At 44.9% G+C, this 25,278-nt stretch overlaps 1 protein-coding gene across 3 annotated transcripts in view; it reads left to right on the forward strand.

Annotated features, from left to right (window-relative positions):
* Positions 1-25,278, forward strand: part of KDM5B (lysine demethylase 5B) — a 70,432-nt gene that overhangs the window by 26,719 nt on the left and 18,435 nt on the right. For 2 of the 3 annotated variants that reach the window (XM_069545022.1, XM_069545023.1), the window contains exons 2-14: positions 2,239-2,316; positions 3,634-3,756; positions 4,542-4,712; positions 10,126-10,260; positions 12,011-12,107; positions 13,252-13,361; positions 14,999-15,157; positions 15,607-15,726; positions 17,387-17,545; positions 17,984-18,165; positions 19,269-19,431; positions 22,160-22,279; positions 23,116-23,310. In XM_069545022.1, the coding sequence (XP_069401123.1) occupies positions 2,239-2,316; positions 3,634-3,756; positions 4,542-4,712; positions 10,126-10,260; positions 12,011-12,107; positions 13,252-13,361; positions 14,999-15,157; positions 15,607-15,726; positions 17,387-17,545; positions 17,984-18,165; positions 19,269-19,431; positions 22,160-22,279; positions 23,116-23,310 (1,812 nt within the window). Of the gene's footprint in view, positions 1-2,238; positions 2,317-3,633; positions 3,757-4,541; positions 4,713-10,125; positions 10,261-12,010; positions 12,108-13,251; positions 13,362-13,483; positions 14,481-14,998; positions 15,158-15,606; positions 15,727-17,386; positions 17,546-17,983; positions 18,166-19,268; positions 19,432-22,159; positions 22,280-23,115; positions 23,311-25,278 lie in introns of those variants that run through there. The other variant, XM_069545025.1, reaches the window with a different exon arrangement.

A 25,278-nucleotide genomic window follows, 5' to 3' on the forward strand; every position in this document is an offset into this window, starting at 1 on the left:
AATTGCAGATCATTTGGGCATTATGTTAATCATTTACTTACATATTTGACACATTATCTTTGATATATTTTTGGTCTAACCTTCAACTCGTATCAATTCAATTCAGAAAGCCTACAGCTTTTATGAAGTAGTAGAGAGCAAAGCTCTGAGCAACATCCAGTCTTCCATTATGCTGCTGCAGAATACTAAGAATCAATGTAATTTTCTTCTGCTACATTTTATTCATATAATTAAACACATTGCTTTCCTAATTTTTAGTTAACAAGGTAAACAAAAGTCATTTTAATCTTTTTGACCCAGGATGAAATAAGTAGTATTTTTGTAAGTCTGTTAGCAATATAGTATATTTAACTAGCATTTAAACATTAGCTGTGGTGTTTGCTGAAGAGGCTGTATGATAGCGTTAGACACTTGTAATTGGCTTGTTACACAGGACTGTCGGTTTTTCCTTTCTCCTTCCTATTCTTTTTGGGATTGTAGTAAATGGCTTTGTACCAATGTGTGATCTACTTATTTCCTTTTTAAAAAAATTGTAATATTTAATCTACTTTTTAACATAATGTTTAATCAGGCATTGCTGGTGAGCATTTTCACTTACGTGTGTCTATCACAAAAGCAAAGTCTTGTTTTAATTTTAAACTAAAAGCAGTCGATAGTGATAAATTCCAACAATATAAATTTGAGATTAAAATAACCTCTTTCCCCCTGTCTTTTATGATAGTCTTTAAAATTCACAAATGTCAGCACAGATCTGCAGGGTTTAGTTCTCCGCTCGTTCACTGCTGCTGTCTCTCCACGTTCAGAGTATCTAGATACTCCTCATTACAGCTGCCCAGTATTTTAGTGTTATTTACAGGTGTGACCAGCATTTGAATTAACTTGTTCTCTTAATCTAAAATTATTATTATTATTAGGTATTACATAATGTATTTAATATATTTCAGATTGTATTTAAAATGGGTAATGAAGCAAAAGAAAAATCACCCGTTATCCTACCAAAGACCAAAGACAAACCACTGTTACCCTTGTTGCTCTTTCCATGTTTTGTTTTCCTATTATATAGCCTGTTTTTCTTTCTTCCAAAAAACATATGTAAGGGAAAATTTCAGTGTCAATAAATGGAGCTATGTGTGTGTTTGTGACCCCATGGACTGTAGCCCACCAGGCTCCTCTGTCCATGGGATTTCCCAGGCAAGAGTACTGGAGTGGGGAGCCATTTCCTCCTCCAGGGGTTCTTCCTGACCCTGGGATGGTACCTGGGTCTTCTGCATTGCAGGCAGGTTCTTTGCCATCTGAGCTACCAGGGAAGCCACTATTAGAACTCTTCAACAGTTTAATTTTTGTCTTAAAATTATGTTGAAACACTAAAATAGTACCTAATATAAAGTAAACCATCGTTAGGGTGCAGTTTGGTAACATTAAGTGCACTGACAGTGTTCCGTAACCATCACCGCTGTCCATCTCCAGAACCTTGTCGCCGCTCCAGACTGACTCCGTGCCTGCTGGTAGCTCGGGTGCTGCTTAACACCTTTCAGCTGTTCTCTCGCTGGGAACAGTTTTTTCCACTTGGAAACAGTTCATATACACTCTCCTTCTTGTTTGTTTTCTTCTAATAGTTCTTCCAAGAACCCGGATCAATAGGTATGTTAAGGATGACTTTTTTTTTTTTTTTAGGGATGATTCTTGAAGTTGGTTTTAGATGTCAGCCCTCCTTCCCCCAGGGAAGAGTTTATCCTCAATTTTATAATAAAGGTTAATGTTACTAGGTTACAGATACTAAAATACAGTTTGTATATAATTTGACATTAATATAGCTGTTTGGCAACCCACTCCAGTACTCTTGCCTGAAAAATTCCATGGACTGAGGAGCCTGGTAGGCTACAGTCCATGGGGTCGCAAAGGGGTGGACACGAGTGAGCGACTTCACTTCCTGGCTGTTTCTGTCCTTACGGAAGAGAGGAGTGGGAGCCTCTTTTGCTTGAGTTGGCGACCTTTCGGCGGCATCTTTGGACCCTGGTTGGAGGGGTGTGTGCAGGCCGTGTCAGTTATTTGGAGAAGGGGGATTGTACATATTTCGCTGTTCTGGTAGAAAACGGTTGAGAAACTACTGCTCTGTGTTTTGTTTGACTCATTAGAAATGACATGTACTGTACTTAACCAGAGATTTTTCTTCAAGACTCTTTTTCTAAGTGTGAGAATTATAACGTTTTCTAATGAAAGCCGTTGCTTCTCTTCTAGGATTGGCAGCCACCATTTGCATGTGATGTTGACAAACTTCATTTTACCCCGCGCATCCAGAGGCTGAATGAACTGGAGGTGACGTCTTAACCACTGTTCTGGTTGCCTGTATTCTAGTTTTCTGAAAGGGCTCTTCTGAACTAGGCCTTGTCGCAAATCTAGTGGCTTCAGGGAAACTAAAGTATAGCTAGTAATTGTTAATCATAGTAAAACAGATGGCAATAAGCCTTTGAAGCAAACCCCAAAACACTGATTTTTGTCAGTAATTGCCAACCTGTTAATAAATGCATTTAAATCCTTGTAAATCTAAGGGACAACGAATAGAATTTAGATTTTGGAAGGCATTTGCTTTCAGAACTGCTTCATGGAGAAGATCTCCCAGCTCTGAGGCTCTCCCATTCTTCCGCATGCCTTCACTTAGGCCTAAGAGCACACTCTCCTCCCCCAAGGAGGAGTGAGTAGCCTGGGGCTCTCTACAGAAGGGGAGTGTCTCTTCTTTAGCCCTGGGTGACTTGAGCCCTAGAGTGCTGGGCGAGTAAGAGCTGAGCGCTTCTCGCATGAAGGCAGATCATTCATATGAATGTTTTGCTAATCTAATTTCCATACCGAGCCGTGTTTTATTTTTTATACCAAACCAAACATTCTTAAATGAAAACTGTGTCCACTGGAACTCCGCTGCATTGGCAGTGGTGACATCTGGTGTGTATGTTTTCAGGCATTTCACTGTGTTTTCACATTAAGCTTGAAAGATAGGAAGATGGGTATTAACTTTGACGTAGGTGGGAATATCTGAGTATTGATCTCAATTTTGGTCTTATGCAAGATAAGACTCGTAGAACTGTCTGAATTTCACAATGGGGGAAAGAAAAATGAGATAATTTAAAAAACATGACTTGTAGGCTACAGTTAGTAATCTGTTAAAGGAGTAACATTTAAGAGTTTTCTGCTAAGATATCCAGACTGTTAACATTGATGCAGAACTGCTGCCGAACATGTGCTTTCAGATTTGCATTTGAGCAAATGAGAGAATTTGTACCTGGAGAAAATAGAACCTTAAAATGCCGGAATTGTAAAAAGACCAAAGGGGCATACAGAAGCTTACCTATGATACTCCTTAAATGAGGAGCTTTTCAGATTGCCTGTTTATGTTATGCGAGGACTTCCCGAGTGTGTAACTGCTACTAACCTGGTACATGGTAGGGGCTGGGTTAAATTTTTGATTGTTTATGTGTAATTATTTAATCAGTTTTATTTTGTATATTTTGGGACAGTTTCTCTCTTGAATTCATAAGTGCTATTGCAGTTAAATATTCTAAGAATGAGAATATCACATGCGCAGGAAAGGAGCTTTATAATAAGCTAGGTAAGAGTACAGCTCAGTTCTTTGTCATTTAGGCTCAAACACGTGTAAAGTTAAATTTCCTGGACCAGATTGCAAAGTACTGGGAATTACAGGGAAGTACTCTGAAAATTCCACACGTGGAGAGGAAGATCTTGGACTTGTTTCAGCTTAATAAGGTAAAAAAGCCTAATGACCATCTTTCTCAGTGAATAGTTTTTCTGACAGCATGAATTTGCTCTTCATTGCCTTAAACTAAGAAACTTACTGCTGCTTGAAATATGTAAGGTAAAATTCATCATTCAGTTTTGTGATTAATTGGTCTCTGCTTTTCAGGTTTGAAAGCCTTATCTTGTGAAGTATATTGCTACCACCTGGTTTTGGTCATACTTAAACTTCACAATGGTCCTCTTCGATATTCCTGTCTCTTTTATTACAGATAAGATGACAGTGGCTTTCAGTGTCCAAAGTGACCAGTTTGAAAAGGCTGAGTTATAATTCTCTACCTTAAAGTTCATTTTAGTCCAAAGCCTGCGTTATTTCCACCTGGCATGCTGCTGTTCTTCCTACTCATCAGTTTATGGAGATTTTAAAGGGTCACTGGGTTTGACCAATGGCTTGAACTCTGTCTTTATCAGAGATTTCATTGCTAATTTAGTTCTTTCTCATGGAAAATCGTGACTACTTTGGGGAACTGAGAAGTAGCTTTTGGAGGAGTACAAAAAGTTAATGGACTATGCTGTCAAAAGCAGTGTTTTTAATTTCTAGTTTAAAATTAATAGTGTATATATATATATGTGTATGTATATATATGTATGTATTTTTTTACTTTGAAAATGTAATTTTTAAAAAAGATGATCACAGCCAAGAACATTGTATTTTCGGTGCCATACCTAGGCTTGAGGGATTTAGGGCTGATTTCCCTATAACTGTTTCTGATTCCTTTTGCTGTTTTATTTCACAGTTAGTTGCAGAGGAAGGTGGATTTGCAGTTGTTTGCAAGGATAGAAAATGGACCAAAATTGCCACCAAGATGGGCTTTGCTCCTGGCAAAGCTGTGGGCTCTCATATCAGAGGACACTATGAGCGAATACTGAACCCCTACAACTTATTTCTGTCTGGAGACAGTTTGAGGGTGAGTGGGGCTAGCCTTAACCTGTTTTATTTCACTGCTTATTGGTACATGGTCTTTGTGAGGAATGAAAAGGCCTTGATTATGTATGGAATACTTCCTTAAAAGACTTGGTTTATCAATTTTTCCTCTGATGTTTTTGTTCTGTTTCTAGAGTGAACATACTAAAAAGGTTGTTTTTGGAATGAATAGGGTTATGGAGGAAATAGTCTTTGATGAAACTGAAACCTATATTATACGCTCATTTCCTACAATGAGCAGTTGGTTATCACCTACTTGTTACAACTCATGCTTTTGCGTTCACTTACTGTTTAAAGTATATTCCTGGACTTCCCTGGTGGTCCACCAGTAAAGCATCTACCTGCCAATGCAGGGGACATGGGTTTGATCCCTGGTTCTGGGAAGGTCTCACATGCTGTGGGGCAACTAAGCCCACGTGCCCAGAGTCCCTGCTCGGCAGCAAGAGAAGCTGCTGCAGCGCGAAGCCTGCACCGCGACTGGAGAGGAGCCGCACCCGCCGCAGCCGGAGAGGCCTGCGCGCAGCAACGGGGGCCCGGCACAGCCGAGAGCACCTGACAGCGAATAAGTGGAAACTGTGAGGCTTTAAAAAATGGAATCCTCGCTGTCACATGGAAGTATAGCATGTGAAATGCCTTGCTTGTGTGCTCTCTTGCCAGCTGAGATCTCCAAGGAGATTTTCAAATAGAATGTTGGTTTTGGTAAAGAGTTAGGGGACTTGGTAGGTCTTCCCAGGTGGTGCCAGTGGTGAAGAACCTGCCTGCCGATGGAGGAAATCTAAGAGATGCAGGTTTGATCCCTGGGTCAGAAAGATCCCCTGGAGGAGGCATGGCAACCTGCTCCAGTACTCTTGCCTGAAGAATCCCATGGACAGAGGAACCTCCTGGGCTACTACAGTCCATGGGGTCGCAGAGAGTTGGACATGACTGAAGAAACTTAGCATTCACGCAGGGGACTTAGCAGTGCTGGACAGCAAATGGATCCCTTTTCTGATAGTTCTGTGTAACCATGTTTGTTTCCTTACAAATTATTCAGATGAAAACTTCCTTCTAATTAAAAGCAAAACAGTGTTATAAAAATTTCCCACTTTATTTTAGGCCCTGGTAGGAAGAAGAATATCATAATTACCCTTTGAGATATTGTACACTAGAGCAGGGGCCCCTGTAGTTTTAGAAACTGTTAGGCGGAGAAGTAGGAAGGTATCACTGTTTCAGAGGGTGAACCACTAATCAGAACTGTGTCCTGAGGCAGATACACCATCCATGATGCTTGCACCCTGTAGATTCTCATAGCGTTTTTTTCTCTCTCGTGATTCCAGGAAGGCATTCTTTTTACCCTCGAAGAATGTGACTATTCTAATATTCAGAAAGTTGTTTAAAGATAGATGGATTGTGTGAGTGTTGAGTGAACCCATGGATGAAATAGTTAAGGATACTGTGTGTGGAACCTTTATGTCTCTGTTTTGTAATCCGATCTACATATTTTTGCCACAGTAGGTTTTTTCCTTTTAACCTTCTCGGTGCGGAAGTTAGAAGAATACAGAGAAAGAGTCTCTGCTTCACGGGTTGCAGCATTTTAGAAACAGCTCAGTCTGTGTGCTTAGAGTCTCAGAGTCTTTTCCAGTGAGTCAACTCTTCGCATGAGGTGGCCATACCAGAGTTTCAGCTTTAGCATCATTCCTTCCAAAGACATCCCAGGGCTGATCTCCTTCAGAATGGGCTGGTTGGATCTCCTTGCCGTCCAAGGCTGGGAGGGATTGGGGGCAGGAGGAGAAGGGGACGATGGAGGATGAGATGACTGGATGGCATCACTGACTCGATGGACTTGAGTCTGAGTGAACTCCGGGAGTTGGTGATGAACAGGGAGGCCTGGCGTGCTGCGATTCATGGGGTCGCAAAGAGTCGGACACGACTGAGCGACTGAACTGAACTGAACTGATGTACTTAGAGGCCCCGTAGTTTCATAGTTGAAAAGTATGTAAGCATTTATACAATTATAGTCTGAAAGGAGTGGATATTTAAAGAACCTCTGAAAGGAGTGGATATTTAAAGAACCTTTTACAAACATTGCATCTACAACACATAAATATTTGTTGAGGGGTCTACTGATGTGTTCATTGTGGAAAAAGTCTAAAAGGGAAATAGGATGAGAATAAATCCCACCTAATCCTCTCATCTCATGTATTATTTTTATACACATACATACAAATGGAGGTATATTCTTTATGTACAGAATTGATCTTACTTTTTTCCTGCTTAACATGTCAGTGTATATCTGTGAAGATACAGGTTTTTAAGGAATCTGTGGCATTCCCTTTTTTATACCCAGACCTCTTTTTTTTTTAGGTTGCTTCTTTCCGGTTGTGCTGGGTCTTGTCGCTGCGGGTGGGCTCTTCTCTCACGGTGCTGAGCGGGGTTGCTCTCTGGCTGCAGTGTCTGGGCTTGTTGGAGCGGTGTCTTGTTGAGCATGAGCTCTAGCGCAGGCTCATTAGTTGTGGCCTTTGGGCTTAGCTGCCCCGTGGCATGTGGGATCTCCCTGCACTGGGGGTCAAGTGCGTGGCCATTGCGCTGACGGGGATTTTTAACCACTGGATCACCAGGGAAGCCCCAGTGCAGACCTTGCTTTGATTTCTTGCGTCGCATTCTTTGTGTGTGAATTTTGTGCCCATTTCTGATTTTTGAAAATAATCCTGAGAGGAAAGGAGAATCAAAATGCATATATTTTTAATGGAAAACAACAGGAGGCCACTGTGCATCATTAAAGTGACCGGATCCAGAGCACAACGGCCCCGGTGCTGGTGGGGTGTGGAGCAGCAGGAGCTTCTTTCCACTTCTGGTGGGGAAACAGAACGGCGCCCCGCCCTGGAGGGCTGTGCACGACTGCCTAGAGAACGGAACGTGCTGATTGCCACACACGGCCCGGCAGGCACATGCCTTGGTATTCACCCAAAGAGTTGCAGCTTTATTGCCCAAATTGGAAGCAACCAAGATGTCCTTTAGTAGGCGAATGGATAAACAAATTGTGAGGCACCCAGACGATGGAGCATTACTCAGCCCTAAACAGTGAGCGGTCAAGCCCTGAGAAGACAAGGAGGAAGCTTGCGTGCGTTTCTTTACGTGAAAGAAGCCGGTGGGAGGACTGCGCCCACTGCATGATTGTACCTCAGTGGCACCCTAGAGAAGAAAAGACCAGTGATGCAAAGACCAGTGATCGCAAGGGGTGGGGGCAGCGGAGGGAAGCGGAGCAGGCAGAGCCCAGCAGACTGAGGGCAGCGAAAGCGCTCTGAGTGATGCCCCACCTTTGTCCAGACCCAGAGCAGGCACGTCACCGAGAGGGAGCCCTGCGGCGCGAGCGGTGGGCTCCGGGGGCTGTGTTGGTGTCGGCCCACCAGCTGGAGCCAGTGTCCTAACACTGGTGAGGATGTTGACGATGGGAGAGGCCGTGCATGTGTTGGGGGCAAGGGTTGTATGGTTAATCTAGGTACCTTCCTCTCTACTAGACTGTAAACCTAAAAATTCTCTTGAAAAATAAACCCTTAGTAAGGGCTGGGGGAGACACGTGCTCTGTGAAGGAACTGTTGAAGCCTGAAGTAAGTTTTGGGAAACTCGAGAGACTGGCGCTGTGCTCGCGCGGGACAGAGCTTCAGTCTCGCGCCCCGTGCGCTCTAGTGTCTCACGGGATTGCATGATGTCGTTGTGTGTGATGATTCCAGTTACCTCGAAGGCCCAATTTCTCAAACCTTTGTTTGAGCGTTGGCATGTGGTAGCATTAAATATAGAACAAACATATCAGGTGTGTTTTGAACTGACTGAGCAACTAACACCTTCACTTGAAACAAATTAATCTCTTCATACACATTCTTAAAAGTTCCTGAGCTTGATTTTATCTTGATTCTTCAAAGCCCTTATACAGCCAAGCAGACCATGTGTTATGGAGCTATTTACAGCAGTGGAGACTAAGAACCACACACACAATATTCTGATTTCTGACCCTCCACTTAATAAAATGTCTATGAATCAGCCTAGTTCCTGTGTCCACAATCATACATACGTTCAGGTTTCAGTAGAAAGTTTATATAATACATGAAAGTGACTAATTTAGGTGGTAGACAGGTTTTATTCCCATCTATGTGTTTTCACTGAACATACTCTCAACTACTTACTTACACAGTGCCAGTGATACTCTCTTCTAATTGAACTGGTGTTTGCAGATCCGATCTCTTAGACTAAGACTCTTTCACGTTCACAGGGTGCGCTGCCAGTGGCGGGTTCGTTACTTGCTCGTAGCATCGGGCAGTCTGTGGTAGTTTCCGTTACTAGTCTCTGACACTGTGTTGGAAGCAGACTGTGTCAGGTGGTGGCTCTGTGGTGTCTCGGGGCTTCTGCCCCCCCTTCTCTGGGTTCTTTTTGCAGATGTTGTGAGGGGCGCCGAGCGCGTTAGTGAGGCCCTGGCCGCGGCGGTGCTCGCAGAGCGGAAGCTGTAGAAGACTGTCACTCGAGTGCACCTTCCACTGAGTGCGGATGCATGACAGCCATCTGTGCTCACGCTGTGGAAACGGCTCTTAGAAATGCTGCCTGGGATGTTTGTGGGTCCTCTTACAGAGGAGCAGTATTTTCTTGAAATTCATACTCGATTCGGTGGCGAAACTTTGCTATCACTGTTTTGTCGCACTGGCATTGAATCACCCTTTTACAGTCAAACCAAAAAGAAAAATCAGAGCAAAAAGACACTGTTGTATGACCAGAACCAGAGTTACTCCTGGGGGCTGCCTGTTAACCTTTGCCTTGTGAATGAGACTTTGTAGGGATATGTTGAAGAAAAGGAAAGCCTTAATATGGGAGAACAGTCAGGTAATCTGTTTTCTCAATGCAAATGATATTTTTTTGATAACAGAAGGTGGCTAGTTATGTTTAAACCTACAGGATAGCATAACATAATTTAGAAAACTTACTGAATTCCACATTTCATTGCTGTAAATTTTTTAAAAAAATGAGATTCCAATTATGGAAAGCTATTTTGGGAACGTATAGGGGCCTTTCTAGCAATTTAGACCTTCAGTTAATTGACAAGTTGTAAGCAGGGGTAATTGCCACTGGCTCATGGGAGCTGCTTTGAGCCTGCTGTGGCCTGTTGTAACCTGATCAGATGACATCAGCATTACATGAGTTGAAGCAGCACTGTTCACCTCCTGGAAAAAAGTTCAAGGTGTTATAACTATATGTGTGTGTATATGGTTGATAACTGCAGACTTGTCTTTGCATTTATTTATTTAGATTTTAGAGATTGCACACCTGTATTTCCATCAGTAATTGTAACATATACCCTGCAAAAATCCATTGAAATTCTCTTAAGATTAAAACGGGAGAAATTCATCAGTACAGTTGTGTTTTATTTCCAGTGTCTGCAGAAGCCAAACCTGACCACAGACACAAAGGACAAGGAGTACAAACCCCATGATATTCCCCAGAGGCAGTCTGTGCAGCCCTCGGAAACCTGTCCTCCAGCCCGCCGAGCAAAACGCATGAGAGCGGAGGTGAGAGCCTCGTGAGGCTGGGCAGGCCTGGAGCCCAGTGCTGGAGTCTCTGACCCTGGACTCCGTCGCGCATGCGCTCTTCACAGGCTGAACTTCCCTGACCTCACAGAGGCATGCTGCGTGTACGCTGGCTTTTGCACTTGGAGGAATCGCACTGTTAGAGGGGCGAGGAATTGAGGAACTCCTTCTAGGTTTATGCTGCCGGGTCAGTCTGCTGCTGAATGGTTAACAGTCAGAGACTTGGGAAGAATAGGCATTCATTGTGACCCTGATGATGTTGGGCAGAGTTTATTGGGGGTTAAGACTAGTAGGTGTGAAGTTGAAGATTTTTCGCTGAGAAGAACTTTGTCTTTTTAACAAAGCATTTAGGAAGCAGGTAGTGACAGTTGTTTCTGTCAGACTTCCTGAAGAGGAATATGTCTGTGGCAAACGTTCGTGCTGCGACGGCAAGGGGCAGGGAATTGAACACAGGTGAAATGAAAGAGAAGCAGGAGGGAAGATCAGGAGTGAACGGCTAACAAAACAGCTTGCTTTCAGATACTCCTGCTCTGAGAGGTTTCTCCTAGAAAGGGAGCAAAGTGTTTTCCCAGTTAGCTTTTTCCCACACAGAGGTGGGAAAGTTTGGGGTTCTTCCCTGGCTTGATGGACATGTATGAAGAATCAGTGATTAACATATTAAGAACAATTTAGAACTGGGAAGCCTCTTGGCATTAGTTGGGTTTCTGAATCTGTAGTTGGGTTATTTAGTAATTATTGGAGAGGATGAAAAAAATCAGCCATTTTGGTTTCTGAGAAAATGGATAAATAAGAGAATTATTTTTTATTTAGGTGGGTTGGAATAGGGAAAAGATTGGTGACTCCATTTTTCTGAAGTGAGAGTGCCTCCGAATAGGAATAAACGGTTATTTGAAGCCCACAGGCAGGCCTCCGGTGCATTCGCCTTAAAGGGAGCTCTTGTTTGAGTGCATCTTGATCTTGAAATGTGTAAGACATCCAGGTGCTGTGAGCGTCCAGGTCTGTCTTGAGGACACATCACGGTGATGGTAGCAGTGGACGTCCTAATTCTGTGTGAGTGAACGTGGGGCAGTTTCACAACCTCACTTGTGTCCCAGAGCAGACAGGGCTTTGCGTATCAACCAGTGTGAGCACGTTAGTGACTACTAGGGACCGTGATTGGCTTGCATGCTCTTTCTGATGGGAGCCCATGACTCAGTGCTGTTAGGGGAGCGGTTATAGTGATAGTCCACTACAGGAATTGATAGGAAATTGCTGTGGAAGCTGAATTTTCCTTGAATGCAGCCAAACTTTGGAAGAGCCAGCAGAGCTTATAGGCTGATGAAATTATGGTATTTCTGTAACTGTTTAGGCTGTGGCTTAACGATGACTGAATAGAGTGTAAGTTGTGAGCAGAGGAGAAGTGAGGAGCTTCTAGGAGGAAACACGTGCTATTCCCAGCAGGGGTAGTAATGCTTCCCATCAGTCACCCCTGATCCCTTGCCTTTTCCCGATTGGTTTTGTCCTGTTAAAAGGGGAGAAGACTCGTGACGTACAAGTTTCCTCATTCATTCCTTAAGTAATTATAATAATAAAGGTGGGGTCTCTCCTTTAAGGGGAAAGGGAGCTATGTTTTGAATGTCCTATTGATAGAGATAATTTTTAAGATTATGGGGATTTTGTGATTCCAACTGGATTTTAGGATATGTCTTTCTTTTTAAAGAAGATACTCACGTATATGACAAATTTGTTTAAGGCCATGAATATTAAAATAGAACCCGAAGAGACGACAGAAGCCAGAACTCATAACCTGAGGCGACGAATGGGATGTGCAGCTCCAAAGTGTGAGAATGGTAAGAACGTCCATCCGTGGGTAGGGAGGAAGAGCAGATAAGTGAAAACAGCCATTCATCTGTTAGTTAAAATAGTGGAGCAGCTTGACATACTAGTCACTGGGTTACATACTAGTCATTGGCGTTGCACCCTGAGAAATAAAATCTTATTATATCTGTTCACATATGAAGTGACCAGAAGGTGAAAGGGTCTCAGCTCCCCCTAGTTGCTACTTTGAATTTTGATTTGGCAACATTAATTGTAAAGCAGTGATTTGTGAGACACATGGGCACCTTTGACTGAAGAGCTGAGAGGTTTGCTTTCAGGCACGCTTGCTGAGTCTGGGTTCTAGCTGCCTGCCTGGCCATTGCGTGATGTCAGTCACAGAAAGGCAGGTTTGGTGCTCTCTTGAGAGAAGTTCTAGACAGGGAGGCACTTAGTAATGAAGACGTTATTAAAGTGGACTTTTCTTAGTGGTTGGTGTGTTAGTGTAAAGGCAGCACAAGGTAACAGAAAACAGATGGGATTTTAAAAACGTAGATCTGAGTCTGATCCTGGCTCAACCACTTAACTGGTTGTATGGCCTTGGAGATGTTTCTTATCTTCCGTGAATGCCAGTTTTCTTGTCTTTGAAACAAATTTGATGCAGAGCATTATGTGATAGATACAGTAGTGCTTTAGTACAGTACCTGCCACAGGATAGCCCATTAGCTAATAGCTCGTGTTTTTAAAAAGTCTGCATCTTTGAAACGAGAAAGTTAGGTTAGCAGCCTCAGACCATGGAAGGGCAGTCTGCAGTGTGGAGGGGGCTCTGGTGGTGAGCTGTCAGTCTCACAGGCAAGAGCAAGAGGAGCTCACTGTCTGCATGTGTGGTGTCTTAGCCTTAAGACCGTATCTTCACCTCCCGCGTTAGAAGCATACAGGCTTGAGCAGCATCTCCAGAAGTGCTCGTATCTTAGAGTTTGAGTGATGGGAGAGTTTGCACTTGACCCTAAAGCGATGAGCACAGAGCCCTTGAGCATGGTCGCTCGGGGGGCCCCTGCCGCCGCTGCGGTGAGAGCAGCGGGACACCCATTCAGGGTGTGCTTTGGGAGGAGGTGGTGAGGAGGGAGAAAGCTGAAGAAGCAGAGCAGAGAAAGTGCTAACCTGGACTGCCTCTTACAGACAAAGACATGAAAAGCAGCATCAAGCAAGAACCTGTTGAAAAGAAAGAGTATGTTACAGAAAGTGAGAAGGAAAAACCCAAGAGTCGAGCTAAAAAAACTACCAATGCTGTGAGTTGACATGTTTAAACTCTTCTATGGCCCAGTTTATAAATATTTAATGCCTTGCCTGGGACTGCTGGTTCAGGGTCTCTCACAGTGAAGAGACCTGTGGAGGTGGTTTGTATCGTCAGCTTGTAAACAGGGAACACGGACGCATCGTGAAGATGGCAGTCACTCCTGGGGACAAGGACGGCCGTGTCTCTGGAGGCCATGCCGTTTAGCCCTGAATAATGGTGAGCTCAGGCCTATGCCGTCGTTGCTAAGTGACTCACCTGCCTCCAGGTAAGCTGCAGGTGGATCAGAAAATCACGATGGTGTTCTCCAGCAAGGAAGGAAAGGGGAAGGAGTGTGGGGCCCCGGGAAGCCAGGGCCTGGCAGGGCTGTTCACTCGGGGACAGAAAAAGCCAGGCTTCTCCCTCAGCCCCCTTCTGAGCGCCTGGGAGCAGCAGCTTAACAACAGTACTTTTGATCTTGGAATTTGACGTTACGCAGTTAAATGTTCTCTTCATAAATATCTGTCCCTGCCCCACCACGAAAACACAGCCATCAGAAAAGTGGTTCTGTGAGCCAGTCCGGGTCTCTGTTGGCTACAGCGAAGACGCCTGCTTGGGCTGCCATGATGAAGTATCACAGACTGAGCGGCTTCAGCAGCAGAACCCGATTTCCCCCAGCGGTGGAGGCTGCAGGTCTGAGGTCAAGGTGTCTGCAGGCCTGGTTTGTGCCAGAGGCCTCTGTCCTGGGCTCTGTGTGTCTGTGTGCGAGTCTCCCCTTGTTATCAGGACACCAGTCAGATTGGATTAAGGCCCATTCATAGGGCCTTTTGGGGCTTCCCTGCTGGCTCAGCGTTAAATAATCCACGTACAATGCTAGAGACTCAGGTTTGATCCCTAGGTTGGGAAGATCCCTTGGAGAAGGAAATAGCAACCTGCTCCAGTGTTCTTGCTTGAGAAATCCCATGAACAGAGGAGCCTGGCAGGCATGGGATTGCAAAAGAGTCGCACACGCCTGTGCAGCTAAACAAAAACAAATATGACCTCTTTAACGACCTCTTGAAGACCCTGTCTCCAAATGCAGTCGCATTCTGAGGTGCTGGGAGTCAAGACTCAACATGTGAATTTGGGGGAAACGGTATTCAACTTATAGTAGGTGATTTCTGAGTAGTTTTGTCCTTGTGTATTTGGGAGAGCTGCTTAACTATCACTCTTGAATTAGGATGTAAAGGGGTAATTTGATATGCTTGATTAACTTAAAACAGTTTCCTTTTAACATGCTAAAATTAAACTTTTCCTTTGTAAGTTCTGTTTTTGGTTAGATGAATAATTTATTGCCTAACATATTACTCTTCTAGAAGACTTAATCTTTCTGTAAGTTACTACAAGCTGGATATTTAACAAGTAACTTTAAAACACATGATTGAGAAATCTTGAAAATTACTCTGTACAGTTGGGAGTGCATGGGTATTGTGAAATATCTCTTACAGAAGGTGAAGCATTTTTATTTAAAACGTTCCTCACAGAGGAGGAAGCGTTTTCATCTGCAGCAGATTGAAGAGACTAGATTACGCTGCAGACTCATCACATTCTTAGAATTTCCCAAGAGCCTTCCTGTGGCTCATGCCTGCGTTCGTGCCTGTTTTCACGCTGCAGGTTGACCTGTACGTCTGCCTCTTGTGTGGCAGTGGCAGCGACGAGGACCGGCTTCTCCTGTGCGACGGGTGTGATGACAGCTACCACACCTTCTGCCTGATCCCGCCGCTCCATGACGTTCCCAAGGGAGACTGGAGGTGTCCTAAGTGCTTGGCTCAGGTCAGAAGTGATAGCAGAGGCGGCCGTAAAGCGTTTCCTTCAAATGTGTTTTCTTTGCCTTTGTGTTTTATATTGGGCAGTTGATAATAATGAGGCTCATGATAAAAACTGGGGTGGGCCTGAATGGAAAGGAGGTCTTGGAAGTGACTGCACAGCTATGTAGTCAGCTAAGAGGCAGAAAAATGCTTTAATAACTATGCTTTAAAACTTCTCATTTAAAAAAAAGCATTGTATGCTCTTTGCAAAAACTCTTAGGAACTGAACAACCTAAAATATAGATAACTTCACAATAGATAACCACTGTTAATGTTTTCCAGACAAGTAGAATTACACTGCACAAGTAATTTTAATAAACATGTAATTATGATTTCTCATATATACATACATGTGAACTGTAAGTAAATATGAATATACTTAAATATTTTTCCTTTCTCTTTGTTTTTTGACAGGAATGCAGTAAGCCACAAGAAGCATTTGGCTTTGAGCAGGCGGCCAGGGACTATACTCTCCGTACTTTCGGTGAAATGGCAGATGCATTCAAATCTGATTACTTCAACATGCCAGTCCATGTATGTACATACATGCTGCTCTGATTTAGGATTCTAATAACTTTGAGGGAAGGTGTATTGAGGATATTTGAGTTGGTTCTTAACTCTGGTAGTCAATTCATGCACAATAAAACCTTTAATTTGTTGAGTAGTATTAAAATTCCACAATACTTTTAAAATGCACTCTTAAGATTTCATTGGCTTTCTCTAAGGACAGGCTTTTTGAGACAAACGATGTAGCAGCAGGGACAGAACGCCGATTAAAGTCCCACACTGGCAGTCCTTCCAGTTCACAAACGTAGTCTGAAGAAGACGCCACGTCTGCTGAATGACCCCTGTGTGCCAGTCAGTGTGCTGTGCCCTGGGGGCCTGTTGCGTGTCCTTATGTTGTCATGAATTAGCGCTGTGAGCTTCACACTTTTAAACCCTCCTCTGTTCACTTGGAAGCATAAGCGCGCTTCGTCCAGTAAATGAGTGCACCAGGGTGAAAGGGCTCCTACCATAATTTTGGAGACTTAAGCTGTGTTTTCTTTTTCTCACTAGTAATAAAGTGCTATAGCAAACATTGTATGCATCTCTTTGGTTGGATTATTTTCTTAATATTTGTCCATCTTCTCCCCATCTGGTACACCAAGCTGTACCATTTATGCGATCCCAGCAATGTATGGGTGAACCTGCTTCTCCTAGTATCACTAATGTTAACTGTTACTTAAAATAGCCCCTTATTTAACAGGCTTATGAATAAATTCAAGTTATATTCCCTTTAAATTTTCAGTTCTTTTGACCCCTCCTGTATTACATATTATTTCTCCATATGTTTGCTAAAACAGTTCTGGTGCCTCTTCTGTCTGTGGTTGGCTTTTTATTTCACTGAAACGAGGACTTAGAGACTGGCCTCTGGCCTCATATCAGATGAACAGCAGACCTTAAGCATTCTTTTACATTCCTGGCGGCTCTTTACATGTGAGCTTGCAGCTGCAAAATCACGGCAGCCTATCTTTACCTTGAGGTTGCCCGCATCACTCTCTGCCAGGTCAGGTGCAAAGAGTGAGAACGTGGATTCAGAGTGATGTGATCAGACGCATCTCAAAAGATAAAGCATCATTCAAACACAGCTAACCGTTGTTACTAAACAGTAGTCAACCAGGTTGTGTTTTGGATTTCTGAAAACAGAAAAACACTTCCAGCTCTTAAATCTCCGCATTTTGCCTTCCTTGACCCCTTTACGGTGGTGGCCGGGCTGTTGATAGAGGAGCATGGGTTTTTAGTTCATACTCTCTGGTTATAAGAGTGTTTTTAAGAAGATAATGTTCACATCTGTGCTGCAGACGGGCCAGTTGCGGCGCATTTGGGACACGGCATGCGTGCCAAGTCTTGTCCAACTCTTGCAACCCCATGGACTGTAGCCCCCCAAGGCTCCTCTGTCCACGGGATTCTCCAGGCAAGAGCACTAGAGGGGGTTGCCATTTCCTCTTCCAGGGGATCTTCCCGACCCAGGGATCGAACCTGTGTCTCCTGCATCGGCATTCACACTCTTTACCGTTGACCCACCGGGGGAGCCCTTTGGGGTGTTAGGGACTGTTTTTCCTCAGCCTACTACCCTGTGATCCTTAGGTTGCTCATGGGCCATGAGCAGCTGCAGAAAGCCGCTTTCTTCTGTTCCTCGCTGTTTTGTTTACAGATGGTTCCCACGGAACTGGTAGAGAAGGAATTTTGGCGACTAGTGAGCACTATTGAAGAGGATGTCACCGTGGAATATGGAGCCGATATTGCCTCAAAGGAGTTCGGCAGTGGCTTCCCTGTCCGAGATGGGAAAGTCAAGCTCTCGCCCGAGGAGGAGGTGAGCTAAGCTGCGAGCGCCGAGACTTGGAGGAGGAGGCAGGTGCCCTTAGAGCTGGTCGGAAGAAGGAATTCACAGAAAAATGAGAATCCTGGATAATAGGGGAGAATCGCTTACCTCCCTTTGCCTTCAGATTCTATAATTTTAGTTTCTCCTTCTGAAGAAAACATGAGGCACTGGGATCAGGCGTGTGTGTGTGCGTGTGCGTGTGCGTGTGCGTACCCACTTGCATAAGGCGCAAAAGCTGGGCAGAAGTGATCGATGGGCATCCAGGAAGTAGGCACAGTGGCTGCTCCTCTCCCCCCCCAAATCCCCCCCCACCCCCATTCTCTTAATTTTGAGGACTATTTACAGCCAGCCTTTTGAAACCAGTGGAGTTCCAAATTGTTAGCATGTTAGAGCTAAACCTTTATCCTTTTTTTATCTCCTTATTTTTAGGAGTATCTTGATAGTGGCTGGAATCTGAACAACATGCCCGTGATGGAGCAGTCTGTGCTTGCTCACATCACTGCTGACATATGCGGCATGAAGCTCCCTTGGCTCTATGTGGGAATGTGCTTCTCTTCCTTCTGCTGGCACATTGAAGACCACTGGAGCTACTCGATTAACTACCTGCACTGGTGAGGAGTCCAGAGAGCCTGTGAAAAGCACACCAGCTGGGCTGGAATACGTACCCACCTCTTAACTGTGACACACCCTTTAACTCTGTCTGAAGAGTAATGAATTTTTTATTCCTTAAGATTTTTGTTGACTGCTGTTGGAACAAGCAGCCTGACATGCTGAGACAAAGGCTCTTAAGAATCTATATGAAGTCCACGGAGCCCTGAGCTTGCTCATGGGTTTTGGTGGGAAGATAGGCAGTTTTTCTCTAACCCTCAGAGAAGTCTTTACTCACAAGAAGTCTAGAGAGCACTGTTCCCGTTGGGTGGCAGTGGCAGCCTTGGCAGCCCCCTTGGATGAGGGACAGGGCTCAGGGCCCGCGGTTGCTCTAGGTTCTCGGAGCCACCTGCTTCTGAGGGCTGGCCGAGGACCGACTTCTGTGTCAGGTGGAGTGGGCCGCCTCCTCGCGTGCCTGTGGTGGGAGGAGGCGGGAGGGGATATAACTCCTCACACAAGGACCTGGAGTTGGCACTATATGGGCAGAGCATCAGTCCTGCTCCCCAAGCAGGCACTTCCAACTGTGAAGTGGCGGTGTTTACCACACCTCATAGGCTGTTACAGATTGATTGGCCAACAGGCCACTGTGCCTTGGAAGAATGAGAGCTCTGTGGAAGTGCTGGTTGCCTCCCTGGAGTTGGGTCTGACTCCTCCAGCAGCGCAGGCAAGGGAAGGCAAGGCTCGGGCTGCTGCCCCTCGTTAGCCGCTGTGGACAGCTGTGGCCGCCACCTTGCCCTCTACTCACGTGATGCCTTATGTTCTCAGGATGCGCGACCCCTGTGTTTTCTGAAGGGTCAGGTAAAATGGGAGGAAAGAGGGGGCCTCAGGTGGAACTCCCATATTCAGACTTTACACTTGAAGAGGCAAAGCGCATCGCTATGTTCAGGTCCTACTTCCGGTGACACTCGGGGACATTGTTTCAGGTTGAACATTGCCTTACGAAGCAAGGTCTTAAAAACAGAAACTGGTGAACCATTTTGTTTGCGTGGATATTTGCTGGTTGATTTGTAAGAAGCTGCTGAAATACCATGTGTTTTTTGAGATTGTTCTGCTTTTACTGCTTTAGGGGTGAGCCAAAGACCTGGTACGGAGTTCCAGGGTATGCCGCCGAGCAGCTGGAGACTGTGATGAAGAAGCTGGCCCCAGAGCTCTTCATCTCCCAGCCCGACCTTCTCCACCAGCTTGTCACCATCATGAACCCCAACACCCTGATGACTCACGAAGTGCCTGTATGTTTGGGTCGATCCTCCTGCCACCCAGACTTAACTCCCCGCTTCTTTTTCTCCCCATTGCCTGAGACTTTATGCAGTTGATTTGGTTGTGTAGAAATAACTGTGTGGTGTAATTTCGTACAAAATTGCATTAAGCCAGTGGGACTGGATCCTCAAAACACCATCAAGAAAGCTGGTCTGGTACAGTTGCTGACCAGCTTGCCGAGCAGCCTCGTTTTACCACAGTGAGTGCGGGGCCGCCTCCTCCCCCTCCCCAGCGTTCAGTGCACAGTGTGTTCCTCGGCTGCGGCCGGCGCCATCCCTGCCTTCCAAACTGTCACTCAGTTTGTAGCTTTAGCTCTTCAAAGCAGCAAAACGAAAACCTCAGGAAATGAGTCTTGTTGGTGCAAGTTAGTTGCTGTGTTACTGCCCACTCCAGGATTCCTGGGCGTCCCTGGTGGCTCAGCTGGTAAAGAATCTGCCTGCAGTGCGGGAGACCTGGGTTCGATCCCTGGGTTGGGAGGATCCCCTGGAGAAGGGAAAGGCTACCCCGTCCAGGATTCTGGCCTAGAGAACTCCATGGACTGTCCATGGGGTCACAAAGAGTCGGACGTGACTGAGCGACTTTCGCTTTCACTATGGAACTGGCTGGGTTCTGTCATAAATTAGATCTAAACTTGTGGGTGTGACGCCTTCATAGGCCATTCCTCCTTTAGAAAGTATTGAATATGCCCGGCCCTGGTTTTGAATGGTGAACTGAAACGGTGACTTCCGGGTGGATCTTAAACACTACCCACCCGCGCCCCCCCCCCCCCGCGCTCCCCTCCCCCCCCGCCCCCCCAGTTAAGCTTAGTTTAAGAGAAAATTCAAAGAACAACAACAACAAAAATAGAAAATTCATTTCAAGGTCTTGAGCTTGGATTTCAGGGCTCCCACTCTAGACTGAAAGGTGCTGTATGCTTTTTCCTCTGAGGTTTCTGTACAAAGTGACACTTTTGTTTACTGACTTCCTTTCAGTGGAAACTCGGAAGACATTTTGGCAGGCCAGATTGAAATGTATAAAGTTGGAGAATCCAACTTAGTTAGCTCAAGCGAGTGTAGATGATACATTTACAGTGTTAAGAGAAATTCTTGATCTCAAGGTCTCCATTTCGTGCTTTTGGATTCACAAGCCAGGAAGTGGGGCAGATGGAGAGGACTTCTCTTTAAAGGACCTTCGAATATTCATGGGCCAAACCTTAGAAAATAGGGACCAGTAGCCATCAAAACACCACCATCACCTCATTGTTGGCATTTTCCGTATTGATTTCCCACCCCACATTGATGGACCTTTCTGATTTGCTTTGCAAAAAAAAAAAAGCAAAAGTTAGTCACTCAGTTATGTCTGACTCTCTGTGACCCCATGGACTATAGCCCACCAGGCTCCTCTGTCCGTGGAATTCTCCAGGCAAGAATACTGGAGTGGGTTGTCATTTCCTTCTCCAGGGGATCTTCCCGACCCAGGGATCGAACCCAGGTCTCGTGCATTGCAGGCTGACTTGACTGTGAAGGAATTTTAAGCACTGGGACGAGCTGGTAGCTGGCTTTAGAAGAGACCTCCAGCCCAGTCCTTTAATAGCTGAGTAACCCATATGGGGCTAGACTCTGGATCTAGAGAGGCAGATGGATGACACTGTGCATTTTAGGGCCCACAGTCTAAGAGAAAAGACATAGTGTTTACACAGACAATGGAAGGATGGTGTGGTTTGACAATGGTGTCAACTCTGGAGAACTGGAAAGGGCTCATGAGGGCATTTAAGCCCAGGTGTGGGGCCCTGAAGAAGTGTGGTGTGTGTGGCACAGAGTTGGGGAGGGAGGAGGCAGTCCTGGTGACGGGACTGTGTGGTGGTTAGTGGTCCTCACACTTTGCCTGTTGGAGCCCTGAGCGCATGCTGCAGCACAGGGCTGGGCCTCAGCCAGGGGCTGCTCGGCCTCGTAGCCTGCCTGGCTGGCACTGGAGAGCTTGCACTCCAACAAGCGGCCAGTCGACGGTGCTCTTGGTCTGGGAAGTGCGTTTTGGAGAACTGCTGGTGGAGGCGCGTGTGTGCGGGCACAGTCAGGCCCATCTCTGCGACCCCGTGGACTGCAGCCCACCAGGCTCCTCTGTCTGTGGGATTTCCCAGGCAGGTTACTGGAGTGGGTTGCCATTTCCTACTCCAGGGGATCTTCCCCACCCAGAGATCGAACACATCTCTCTCCTGTGTCTCCTGCATTGGCAGGCAGATTTTTTTTTACCACTGTGCCACCTGGGAAGCCCCTGATGTTATTATTACATAATAATTGGTTCAGCATGAGGATTGTGTGCCTAGAACAGTGTGGGTGTCTTTTGGGTGAGAGCAGTTGGAAAAGAGGAATTGGAGGGGTTTAAGTTTGAGGCCCAAATCAGGAAGAGTTCTGTATCGAACGAGAGCCTTGAAATAGAGTGGAATTTCTTTACTGGGTGGTAGGAGATCCTCTTTCATTTATGATACTATTTAGAAGGGTGTGTCCTGATCCTGGATATAGCCAGGTTGTTGTGTAAGCTGTTTTCTCTTGAGATACTTACACACCTGGAAGTCTGAGTAACCACTCCATCTTGTGGCAGAAACAAGTATCTCTAGGCAATACCCACCACACTTGTTTGCCTGCCCTTTCTGGGTCTGATACTCTGTGTCCAGAGTCTTTCATGAGAAATGTCACTGAAAATCTCCAATTTTTGTCTCCTTAGGTTTACCGAACTAATCAGTGTGCTGGGGAGTTTGTGATCACGTTTCCAAGAGCCTACCACAGCGGTTTCAATCAAGGTTTCAATTTTGCTGAGGCCGTTAACTTCTGCACTGTTGATTGGGTGTGTAATTATGACCTAGTGAGCCTTTTGACATGTACTGGTTTTCCTGCAGAAGTGGTATAGACTTTCTAGTTGCTTAAACCAGTTGCTGCTGAGACGGCAGGTTTGCCAGTCGAGCACCTTCCAGCAGGAGAAGGCACTAGCCCGCAGTGTGAACCCAGGACCTCGTGAAGAGTCTGTTGAGTTATGTTTTGCTTGAAGCTCATATCTCATTACAAACTAACAACAAACATTTCCAATCTGAAGACTGTACATTGACTTAAATTTTCCAAACACAGTAATTTTTAATGATACTTGATTTTAGATGGTTGTAAATTGCATTTTTATATTAGTATTAATACTTTTCATTTACTTAAAAAGAGCTGTCTAGTTTTAAGTGGGTGTGGTGTTAAAGCTAATAAATTGTAACCTTGTTTCAGTGCTTTTTAATAAAAACAGTGCTACTTCCTACACCTCTAATTATTTTCTGTACAGTAATAATAGTTTTTAGAGCATTTTTGTTCCTGAAGTAGGTTAACCACACCAATTTCACACAGTTGCTTCAGGAAATGTGAAGATTCATATTTCTGATTAAATTCTACATTGTTGTAGACAGTAATGCCTCAGGAATACTTTGGGTTTTAAAACCCTGTTACAATTAAGGTCCCTAATAGCCAGATCTTTGAGATGCAAAGATTTTAAAAGGTCCGAGGCTTCTTTGAGTCTAGTTGTAGGGGTGATGTATAATACGGGTGATAACCCGAGATGTGATATTTGTTCGTTTGGTAATACAGGGGTCTTTGGAGACAGGCAGGTGTCCCCTTCCGCACGTCACGTGTCTTCCCCTTTTGGCGCAGCTGCCCTTAGGCCGACAGTGCGTGGAGCATTACCGCCTGCTCCACCGCTACTGCGTGTTCTCCCACGACGAGATGATCTGCAAGATGGCTTCCAAGGCGGATGTCCTAGACGTCGTCGTGGCCTCAACTGTTCAGAAAGACATGGCCATCATGATTGAGGACGAGAAGGTGCTCAGGGAAACTGTCCGCAAGTTGGTAAGGTTTCTGAAACTCCCATCTGAATGTCACTGGGGGTCACTCAGTACAGTCCTCACACTCAGGACCGTTCTGACGGGTGTGTAGTACTGCTTCACCGTGCTCTAATCTCCGTCTCTCCAGCGGCCGATGGTGCAGGCGCTGTGTCACGCTCGCTGCCTGTGCGTGTGTCCCTTCGGTGCAGCGTCTGCTCGCTCTGTCTTGCTGCGCCCCTTTCTACAGGCTTGTTGAGACACTCCGCTTTATTCTGACCAGCTAAGTGTCCGCAAGTATTTCCTTGCAGTTACTGGTTTGTCTTCCCACTTTCTTAGTGGGGTCTTCCAGAGAGCAGAAGCTTTTCCTTTTGATGAAATTCAGTTTCCCATATTTTGTTGTTGTTGTTTGATTTTAATGAGTCTTTTTTGGTGTGTCCTTCCTAAGAAATTGTCCCCTAACCTGAGTCACAAGCGTTTCCTAGTGTGTAGACATCTAGAATTGCTAGTTTTAGGTTTTACATTTAAGTCTGTAATCCTCTTAAGTGGTTTTTGTTTACGACAAGTTGTGGTTGAGGTCATTGTTTTTGCATATGACTGTCTAAGTGTTCCGGCACCATTTCTTGAAGATGCCCGACTCTTTTCCCATCGGCTGTCCTGGCAGCTTGGTTGAGAATCGATGCGTGTGAGCCGCTCCTGTACTCTGTTCTGGTCTGTTAGCTTGTGCCTTTATCCTCTTGCTGATGCCTTAAGGTCTTGATTACTGTAATTTTCTAATGTCTTGAAGTAATTTGAATCCTCCAACTTTTGCTCCTTTTAAAAATTGTTTTGCCTGTTTCAGCCCCTTTGCTTTTCCATATAAAGTGTAGAGAATCAGCCTACTGATTCTACCAAAATGCTTGTTGGCATTTAGATTGGATCTGCATTAAATTCATGGATAGTTTGGGGGAGAATTGATCTTGTAACAACACTGAGTCTTCTAATCTGTGGACATAGTATATCCCCTCGTTTAGTTAGGTCTCCTTTTCCTGGCTATGCTAGAAAGGCTGGGCATTTGGGATCGTATTTCCCTGACCAGGAATCATCCCTGTGCCCCTTGCAGTGAAAGTGGGGAGTCTTGTCCACTGGACCACCAGGGAAGGTCCCCACTGAGGTCTTCTTGGTTTCTTTCATTCCATGTTTTGTGGATTACCGCACACGGGTTTTACACGCATTTTCTTGGGTCTGTAATTAGGTACTTCTTGTTTTTGGCACTATAAATAATACTTCAGAGTTTTTCACAGTCTTTTATTGCTGGTATTTTAAAATACAAATTGACTTTCAAATGCTCTATCCTGACCGCTTCCCGAACTTAATAGTTCTTAGAGCTTTTTTGTAGATTCTTTGGAGACAGTCGTCTCCTCAAATAGTCATATGGATTTATTTTTCAGTGTGCCTCTTTAGCATGTTGGCTCCCTGGAGCCCTACTGTGAATCAACAACCGCTTGCTCACCTTCCCCTGATACTGTACCATTCTGGAAACAGTGCCCAGAGGGTTTAAGTGTCTTACCAAGGTCTTCCATCAATAGTGGTAGCTTGTTTTTGCAACTTGGAGAACTCATAATTTTTTTTCCAGATGTGGAAAATTTACAAATTAAAACTGAGTGGACTAATATGATTTATTCTCAACCAAAATTCATAGAGTTGATCCTTAATCTTACTTTAAAAAAAATTTTAAGACATCTCCTTAACAAAGTCCTTTTTAAGAATCAGTTTCAGGTTAGAACCAAAATTCATTTATTAGGTTTTTCCTAACTTCTGATGAGCAGGATGTGAAATAGTCCAGAGGTTGAAATACAGAATGAAAGAGTAGAACAAAGGAGCTGGCTGGTTTATAAACATGAGTTGGCCAGACTCTGCATTCTCAGGTTTAGGTTGGAGACGGTTCCAGGTAAGGAGAAAAAGTGGTACAAGTTCAGTTTTTCCAGAACAAAAGATACATCCTAGACGGGCTTGT

The sequence above is a fragment of the Ovis canadensis genome, chromosome 12, assembly GCF_042477335.2.
Source record: "Ovis canadensis isolate MfBH-ARS-UI-01 breed Bighorn chromosome 12, ARS-UI_OviCan_v2, whole genome shotgun sequence".
Lineage (NCBI taxonomy): Eukaryota > Metazoa > Chordata > Mammalia > Artiodactyla > Bovidae > Ovis > Ovis canadensis.